General features: G+C 38.3%; 1 protein-coding gene across 13 annotated transcripts in view; it reads left to right on the forward strand.

Moving 5' to 3' along the window:
- The window catches only part of Qtman (queuosine-tRNA mannosyltransferase), a 384,758-nt gene extending 376,910 nt beyond the window's left edge, over positions 1–7,848 (forward strand). For all 13 annotated transcript variants that reach the window (XM_029469981.2, XM_085834933.1, XM_085834937.1 and 10 more), the window contains 3 exons: positions 1,153–1,223; positions 1,926–2,017; positions 6,734–7,848. In XM_029469981.2, coding sequence (XP_029325841.1) covers positions 1,153–1,223; positions 1,926–2,017; positions 6,734–6,817 — 247 coding nt within the window. In that variant the 3' untranslated portion in view covers positions 6,818–7,848. The remainder of the gene's footprint in view (positions 1–1,152; positions 1,224–1,925; positions 2,018–6,733) is intronic.
- The last annotated feature ends 1,899 nt before the right edge of the window (positions 7,849–9,747 follow it).

Raw genomic sequence — 9,747 nt, forward strand, 5'->3', positions numbered from 1 at the left:
TTTGCTTTTCTATTGTGTTTGGTAACAACTTAGTAGTTTTCCAAACATTGTAGCTCAAAGTGAATACTTTTTCTTTAAACTAATTTCAGTTTAACATCATAAAAATAGGGAAACCATCACCCACTTAAAAACAGTTTAAATTGCATGTACTCTGTCACTGTAAATAAACAAGGTAAACATTGACATGACTTCAGATCATTCTTGCACTGAAAAAAATTCTGCAGTTCAAAATAAATTCCGCCTTTGGTCAACATTTTGGATGCAATTCAAAGTTTCTCATAAAATAAACATATTTTAAAGAGTGTTTTGAATTTCACTGCATAATTTCTAGCCAACAGAAATGACAGTGGTATCTTCAAGGTTTGTGATACGTCAGATCAATAGCCATTATGCAAACCTAGCAGGACTGCAAGGGGCAGTGCCTTCCCTCTGCTTAGCCCCCTACCGCTGGGACAGGAAGAAAGCAGAGATAGTCCCTAGGAAGACTCTCAATGCAGAACTTTGTGTTTGTTTAGTAGTAAAACTATTCTTTTCTGATAAAATAGAAAGTAAGCTGATTTTCAGTCAGAAGAGCAAAATGTTCATTAAAATGATCTGAACAAGAGTTTTTCCACAATTGGAGAGTTTTACATCTGCATAATAACAAATTGTTTCCAAGCACGAGCTTGAACTGAAAATGCCCATCACAACAGATTGTAAATTTTTTTTTCTGCTGCTTTAAAAGTGCCTCGATCATTTCTACAGCTTCCCTGCTAAAGTATTTGCTATTTTATTTAAACATTTTTTGAAAAATGAACATTCTGAGTCTTTGCAGCATTATTAAGAAAAGCTGTCCATACTTTTCCATGTTGTTGAATGTGTTTATCTGCTGATTATAAAATGTGTTAAACAGTATTTTAGAAACAACAAAAATGCAGCGCTGCGCTTTGATTAATTCAGTGAACAAAGCATATGCTGCCGGTTCTGTCCCAGGAAAGTCGGGTATGGTCAATAGACTCTCGCAAAGAGCAGCTCTGGCGTTTAGGAGCCGACCATGATTTTTGTCCCGGGTAGCTCTGGGCTCTCTCTCACTGCTGTCTTAGACAGACAGATCCTTCTGACCGTAATGCTCATGCCTGCTGTCCTCCTGTCCTCTTTCTGACATTTCTGCAGGTTGGAAGCTGTGTACTGTGGCTGCTACCCACTCTGTCCCAAAGACTTGGTTTATCCTGAAATCTTTCCAGGTAGCTGCTTTCATGTGCTTTTTCTTTGTTGTGATTTAATACAGGATTCATGCTAAACTAAAAGTTTGAAAATAAACTTAAGTAGGAGCAATTGTTTATTTGGCAAGTCAACATGTTAGTGTTCAGGAAAATTTTATGTGTTTTAATACATTAGAGTAAGCTTATATTTACCATCTGTTCTTTTAAGATAACAAAAAAAGCAAGTTTTCAAATAGCATTCTTTATTGTTAGCATACACATCTCATAATGACGGATTTTTATAAGCAGGTCAGTACCGCTGCAATTGCTAACAGATTTTTTTTTTAATGATATACACAGAGAAAATTCAAGGATTGAAAGTCATACCAAATTCTTTAAACAATTGACTGGTTAATAATATGCAACTGTTGTACAGAGTCCGTACAGCTACAGTACTGGTTCTGTGAAAAATTCTCATCACTAAATATATCACATATGCATTGTGCTGCATTAGAATAATGTATTTTAATCACCCAGAGGAGATGTCTAAACAGCACAACTACACAGTCTTATTTAGCATTAAACATCCTTGTGAGCTGAGGTAACCTTATAAAATCATGCTTAAATAATGTAAAACATGAGGCGGCACAGAGCAATATGCATTTTTAATTAGTAAAGTGACTAATATCGAGTGTGTGCTTTGAGGTTTTTGTTTCATTAAAAATGTATCTGTTTTTCCTGCAGCTGAGTATCTGTATTCCACACCTGAACAGCTTTCAAAAAGGCTCAAGAGTTTCTGCAAGAGGCCAGATATTGTAAGAAAACATCTTTATAAGGTAGCTATTGAGAAGAAATTTACGTGCTAGAAATGCCACATTTAAGTACAAAGAAAATTTTTTTTAAAAACCATCTAATTAACATAGTAATGTTTAAAGGAAACATGCTAGGGAGGGGTGTTGGTTGTTACACTAACAAGGATTAATTAAACTGCATGCCAGTTGTATTAACCTAGGTCTTAGGAAATACGTGCACCCCATGCACAGTACACGCTTGCTTTTTAATTTATTGTTTTCTAAGATGACTGTCCTGTACATTCAGCCTCAAGAGGCTTATAAAAATGAACCTGGATTAATGTAACTCATTAGTTTAAAAGGAAGTGAAGGGAAGAGTCCACAATTATACTAATAAGAATAAGCCTTTCTTCCCAGCATAATGAAATCTTAAGGCCTCAAAAATTTAACTGAATGACATTAGTGAAGTTTGTTGTTGGTTTTTGAACTACTTTAAAGGCACCTTTCAAAAGTTGTATTCCCCTCATTCTGGTTAAAATGAGACTTAAAAATTCCTTTTCTTTAGAGTCAGGTCCATGGGTCTTGGCTGAAAATGTCAAGGCAAATGGTTCCTATCGATAGTACCTTCAGCAGTCACCTCTCTCCTTACCTGAGTCCAGCCTCTTACACTGTGAAACAGCACAAAGAGCCCCCAAAACACTGTAAGGAGCTGAAGTGTGGGGTCTGCTTTCTGGGTTTCAGAGGTAGCTCCAGGCCATGAATAATTCACCTTTTGATGGACTTTGACCGTAGCGTCTTCATTTTTTCTAAGGCTAATGTAGTTTACAATCTAGTACTTTTATAATTCAGAAACTTCTAATTTCCTTTGTTAATATATAACCTTCAGCATGAAATACACTCCTGCCTTTTACCTCCCTTGTTTCAAGGCCTAAAATACATGTTTACAGAGTGATACATGAAAACATGACTTTATTTCTCCAGGAAACAGTTAAACTTCAGCAAAAAGGGAGAGAACCAAAAATGCAATTTAACACCCAATTTCAAGCTCATTATCTTTCATTGTCTATTAACTTGGCGATGGTTCAGAAGGTAGCTCATGATAGTTTAAAATGCTGACTGCACAGTTCCAGGCTTCAGTGTGGCTCCCGGAGTGGATACTGTTGCATCGTGCCTGTGAAGCCTCCAAAGAGTCTAGGCCCTCAAGGTTAGCCCCAGTGTGTGCTCCTTCCACAGTTAAGTCGTACTTGTGTTCTCATACAACATGCATCGGTCAATCCCGGTGGGATAGGCAGGCAGAATATGAAGATCATGAAAGTTAAGAAAACAGATGTTTTGGCCTAAGTGGATTCAAGTTATGTTTGTGATGTGAACCTACTTCAGTAAGTTCCCAGTTAAAATACCAATTTTTTGTTATGCCTCAGGAGAATTTTTGATAAAATGTTTACAGATATGTTATATCATCAAATGTATTTGTTTTAATGTTGGTTAGGGTCAAACCCTATTAACCCTGTTTTCCTACATCTGAGTCTTCAACTGTTTCACAAGGTCCTGCAACAGTTGTCTGTGGTTTGAAAGGAAACAGATTTCAAGCTGACCTTTTTCAATAGAATTGCCACCCTTCTGGGATATAGTGTTTATTTTACAAATAAATAGAAAAAAAATCTGAAGGAATGTTAGCTTGGTGTATAATGTTAATACACAAAATTCTTCACGTACTTAAAAAATAACTCAAACTTGAACTGCACCATTTTAGCGCTGATGGAAAGCTCCAGCCTTCACATGATAAACCCCACAACTCAATGTTTTATAATTTACTAACCTATAAGAATTTACATGTATGTTTTATGTATTCTTCAATGCATTGTAATTTTAAATCTATGCTACACCTTTGTATATGGCCTCATTGATAGATATTAATGATAATTGTTATCTAAAAATTACTCTCCAAATTTAAAGAAATGTATCTAAAATTATAAATAGTTGAGAGCTTTAAGACAAATGGCCCATTAAGAGGCACTGGATAAAAAATGCTAGGAATGGTCTCAAGTTTGGTGTGTTAGAGTAACATAGGTCATAGGAGTAAGAGTGAATGTGACGGAAAGATAGCGTGGATCACAGGCGTGGCTTCAGTGCTGCCTGTTCATGTTTATTCACAGGTAGCATCGCTCTCACTGGATAAACCAGACTCATTTCCCTGCGGGGCAGCGTCCATATCTTATGCAATGGCAGAGAACCTTTTGTGTGCTTGTGAGAAGAATGCAAGGGCTTTTAAAAGTCTTGTCTTTTCTCCTCTTCACTCTCCCTTCCACTGGACAGTTCTGGTTTGCTTTGTAAAGCTTAAGCTTCTGAGATCCAAAAGCACAGAAGGTCACGGAATCATCAGTCTGTCCCTCTTACGGTTTACACCTTCTCTTGTTGTTAAAGGTTCACGTTTAAAATCATTTGGGCTTTGTACCTTTTAGAGTTTATCTTAGAGTAGACTTTTTCATAAGGAGTCAGACTTAGAAATGTAATGACTGGAGTAAGACTATTAATATATGATTCCTTTATATGAATTAACATAACCTCATATAAGAAAATTAATATTTTCATACAAGAAAATACTAATTTTAGATACAATTATCACTAATACCTGAGAAAATATTAATTTTCTTCTATGAAACATTACACATTCAATATGACTGAGTGTGGGGGCTGTCACTTTCAGCAGGATTTGAAGCAGGCACAACTGATTCACTCTTGGTGTTCCTTTGTTTCTTAAAATGACTTTCCGCATTAGAGCCCTATGACCTTGTCACCTGGATGATTTTAGGCCATACCTCTATATGTATATATGTATCTATGTGTGCATGTGTGTGTGTGTGTGTATGTATCTCTCTCCCTGTCTCTGTCTCCTCCCCCCTCCCTCCCTCTCCCTCTCTCTCTTTTATACACACATACACACAGGCATAAAATATCATTGGAAAAATCTAATACATGTAAAAAGTAAATATTTTTTTGATAATCATAAAATCGAAAGCTTTTTTATCTAAAATAATCTAAAAACCACTTCTTAAAAAGTTTACATGTATGAATTACACACAGGTTTTGACTGTTACTTTCTCCTAACATTAAGCTGTGTCTTGCTCCAGGTAGGAAATTACACTAACCATGTACTTCCCTCACAATAAGAGCCCCTCTAGGCCACTCAGCTACTATAAACAAATTTCTAGTGCAACAGAGCAAGGTGTATTGACTTTTACAGTACGCTTACTATCATATTGCAAATAGAACAGGAACATAATGGAGCTGGTATATAAGTTAGACATCACCTGGACTGACAGCACAGGCTTCATGTCTATCCTGTTCCTCCCTTGTTTTGATTTACAAACTTATCAATGGGACTTGAGTGTATGTGGCATGTACATGTGCACACATATGCACACTTGTGTTTGTGCTTATATATAAGCAAGTGTCTGTGGGTATGTCTTTATGTGTATGTTTATGGGTATGTGTCTGTATCTGTGTGTGTCTGTGTATGTGCATGTGTCTATGAATGTGTGTCTTGTGTGTGTATATGCCTGAATGTGTATGTTTTTGTGTGTACTTCTATATCAGGGAAAAGGAAGGCCATGTCTTTTACTTTTTAAGAGTGGCCAGGAGTTTCTTAAGGTTTTCAGAAGGTAACTGTTGATTTTTACTCTGTCCTTTTTAAGTTTTTCAACAGTTGAGACTTATAAAATCTATTATTTGAAGGAAAGAATTTTCAGATTTTTGTCTAAAACTAATTCCAAACAATGATTATGCTTACAAAGCAGACCCGGTGCCCAGAAAAGCCATTTGCAGTTGTCTTCATTCTGTCAAGCTCCAGCCATCCAAACCACAGCCATGCTGCTTCTGAGCTCCCCTTGAGAGACATTCATAGTCTAAATTCATAGTCTAAATATGGACAAGGTGTTTCCCAGCAGCGGCAGCACTGCTCTGAAATCTTACTTTCTTCTAAGAAAACGCAAAGGTCTATAGTGATATCTTAACCACGGAAAATCTCTCAGCAACACCTGGGAACTGCGATGCCAATTCTCAGTCTACAGCTCACTCTCCTTTTCCTGTCTCCCCGCCCCTCCCGTCCTCTCCCTTCTCCTACACTCCCCTCCTTTTTCATTCCCTTTCCTTCCCATGATTTTCTGTGGTTTGGCCCTGTTTTGGCCAGTTCTCCTTAGTTGAGATTTGTCTTTCTCCATAGGTAAGTTCTTGGCCTCATCTGCAAGTTCGTGACTCATCTACAGATCTGGATTTTTTTTTTTCTTTCAACCATAATAGCATTTTCCCCCGAGGAAGTGCTATAATGAAATAATGAATAAAACCCATTTGGAAATGTGAAGCACCTTATAAATTCCATGTACTAGTAAAGACATTTGTCTTGTGTCCTTGCTGCTTAAGAGTAGAATTCACATAGACAAAGCTGTGTATTAAAAGTACTGTGTACCTTTTGTGTATAAAAGTTAAGACAGGTGGTAAACTTCTAAGAGCAGCCATCTATGGCATGAACCAGGGAATGTATGCAGCAGTGTCCCCATGTTCAAACAGCGTCCTCTCATGGTTAAAATGCAGTGACACTAAAGCAGTCAGAAGCCAGGTGTTCTTAGGGTGACGGGACTTGATGGCTTTGGGGTGAGAGTTGGAGAGATGAAGCAAGTTTGCAGCAGGAGTTGCTGCATCCTCTTGTCTCGGGGCCTTGTGCTTATTCACTGCTTTCTAATCTCTTCCTCCCCCTTGTTACAGGGTGAAGTGGCTCCATTTTCTTGGGCAGCCCTACATGGTAAATTCAGGTCTCTGCTCACAACAGAACCCAGGGAAGATTTGTGACAGATGGGGCTAAGTCGCAAACTTGCAGCCTAAGGCAGAATCTGAAGAACTTTCCAGAGTGTGCCCATATTTACCTGATCAGAGAGAAAAGAAAATCTGCAGAGGAAGCCGAGCCTGGCTGCTTGTCATAGCTGACACAGAGCCATCTGCCACAAACCTGTGGCGGCTTCAGATCTCCAATCCCTGCCACCACCCCAACTCAAATTAAATACAGATTCCTAGAGACGTTATGATGGTTACACATGTCCTCGGCATCACATGTAGGAGACTGTTCAAAAAAAAATCTGTGGCCTGTTGTATAACCGCACTCATGTATCCCATATGTGGTGCCACATTGAATTTCCGGTTGAATCCGTTTTTATCCTTTGTACTGGATGACATGGTGCCTGAATTCTTTCTTTCTGCCGACACGATGGCAGCCAAACTGCAGCTTCAAACACTCACACTTGGCTGAGTTTCTACCTGGGTTGCCAGGTTATCATCGGAGCCTTCTTGTGTCCTCAAAGGGCCACGGGGCCTAGAAAGAGGATCAGAATGCTACTGAACTAATTGGGCAGCCATCTCAAAGCTGCTGTAGGCAAAGGGCTGCTTTAGCACTTTTCTTTTAGCAAATTAATGACTCTCTGGCAAAGGAGTTTTTAAGTGAAGGTATTAATAAGGGGTCTGGCAGGTATTCCCATGATTCACAGAGTTTCATTTGCATTTAATTAATCTTAAAGAAACTTGCAAGATAAACAGCTGTAATTCGGACAAACATGGCAGACTCAGTGAGTGAAGTCCTCTCATCCATAAAATGAACACGAGATACTTGTTTTAAAATTTGTTCCCTGTGGGTAAAAATAGAAAAATCAGAATGCTTATAACAAAACATAATTTGGTATAAAATTCTTCAAAAATACTTGCATCCAACTATAGATATATTCTTCTTGAAATAAGTCACTTATGATTCTTGCTCTGTTTGTTGGTGTAAAGATGTTTTAAATGGCTGGATTGTAAAATACATTTTTAATAAACTGCCCGCTGCAATTTTAATTAGCATATTCATTTGCGTCTAAGTGTGTGCACCTATCTGTTTCTTACTGAATGTTTTCTTGTGTCAGTGAAGACAGAATACAATTGTCTCTTGTAAAGATGAACAAGGATCTGTGTTGCAAATGTTTGTTACATATTATGACATTTCCAAGACTTTCTTTGCATTCTGGAAAGCAGGAGGTAAACATTTGTAGTCATTAAGGTAGAGTCTGTTGATAAACCATCTTCTGTTTACTAACAGGTAAATTGTAGCTTCCCTGGCTATTGAAATGAATAGCTTCTATATACTGTAGAGAAGAAAAAGCCAGAGAGAGGTGACTAGACAAGGGCCAACCCTGTTCTCTAGAGGAGCTGGGTGGTCTAACAGGCATCCAAGATGGAGCAGATGGTTGCACTGAAGTCCTACAGAGCCCATGTGATAGGTATCAAAATAGAAATCAGAAAATCAATCAGGGTTAGGAAGCCACACACAGTCCTAGGGTAAAGAGAGTCATGTAGTTCAGTGAACCAGGAAAGAAATTCCTGAGAGCTGCAGATTTCAAAGCAGGAGATGGAAGCAGCGGAAACCACAAGATGTCTGTGATTAAAGTCATTCTCACCTGCTACGAGAACCATTGCATGTGGGGGCCACTGTGTCACTGGCTTGTCCTTGACTACTCGGAAGTCACTAGACTAAGATACCCCACCCCGCCCTGCACATAAAATAAAGGTCCCAGAAACTCTCAGAAGCCCCTTCCTGTCAAAGACTTTGGAATTCAGAATAAAGTAGGAATGATTCATTTGAGAGCAAAACAAAAGATATCATTATAAATAAGAAGCTTGTGGATACACCTCTTGACCAAGGTTTATATTCTCTAATGAAATGATCCAATCAAAAAGATGTTTTTCACAAGTGGCCAAGAAAGAATGCTTAGTTCCCAGAGGTTTTCTATGGTGCTTTTTAACTAATTAATGGGGAAAAAAACTAAATGTCTTCAGAGAGTGTGTCCCAAATATTTAAATAGTTCCTGTTTTATTTTTTTCCAAAATAGGGTCTTCTGTTCCCCCAGTTCATCTCAAACATTCTATAGTCCAGAGTGACCTTGAGCTACCTGTCCTCTTTCCTCAGCCTCCAGGTGCTAGAATTTGTACCACTATGGCTTGTGTGATATTAGGACATTAGAACTTAGAGTTCTATGCATGCTAGGCAAATCTACCCACCAAGCTACATCCTTAGCCCTGTTTTCCTGATTTTGGGCAACTGTGATAATAATATTCCATATAACTTTACGTGGGATTTTTCTCCTCACTCATAAACCAAATCAGCTTATGTTTTCCCTGTCCTCATCATTTCGCACAGGGTAAGAATCTACATTGTAGTTACCACGGAAGAAAAACTATACAAGTCACATTCGATATTCTACATCTAAATAATACAAACTTTGTTGATCCATGTACTTCTCAATAACTTTGTGTGGCATGGTAGGTTTGGCTCTAACAAGCCAGCCAATGCTCTAAGTCAGGGAATAACTGGGAATGCATAGACTCATCAGTGTTTTAGAAGAGAGGCTAAGCCAGGTGGTGTGGGCGCACGCCTTTAATCCCAGCACTCGGGAGGCAGAGGCAGGCGGATTTCTGAATTCGAGGCCAGCCTGGTCTACAGAGTGAGTTCCAGGACAGCCAGGGCTACACAGAGAAACCCTGTCTCAAAAAACAAAACAAAAAATTTAAAAAAAAAAAGAAGAAGAAGAGAGGCTAAATAGCCCCAGTATTTTCTGGGTTTTAGTATTGTTGGAGTTTTTGGGTTTAGTTTTTTGGAACTTTTGGTCTTCTATAAGCAATTCTATTTTGGTTTGTTGTTGTTGTTGTTGTTCTGTTGTTTTTTGTTTTGTTTTTTTGGTTTTTGTTTTGTTTTTATT

The sequence above is a fragment of the Mus caroli genome, unplaced genomic scaffold (assembly GCF_978045245.1).
Source record: "Mus caroli unplaced genomic scaffold, Mus_caroli_1 scaffold_2, whole genome shotgun sequence".
Classification (NCBI taxonomy): domain Eukaryota; kingdom Metazoa; phylum Chordata; class Mammalia; order Rodentia; family Muridae; genus Mus; species Mus caroli.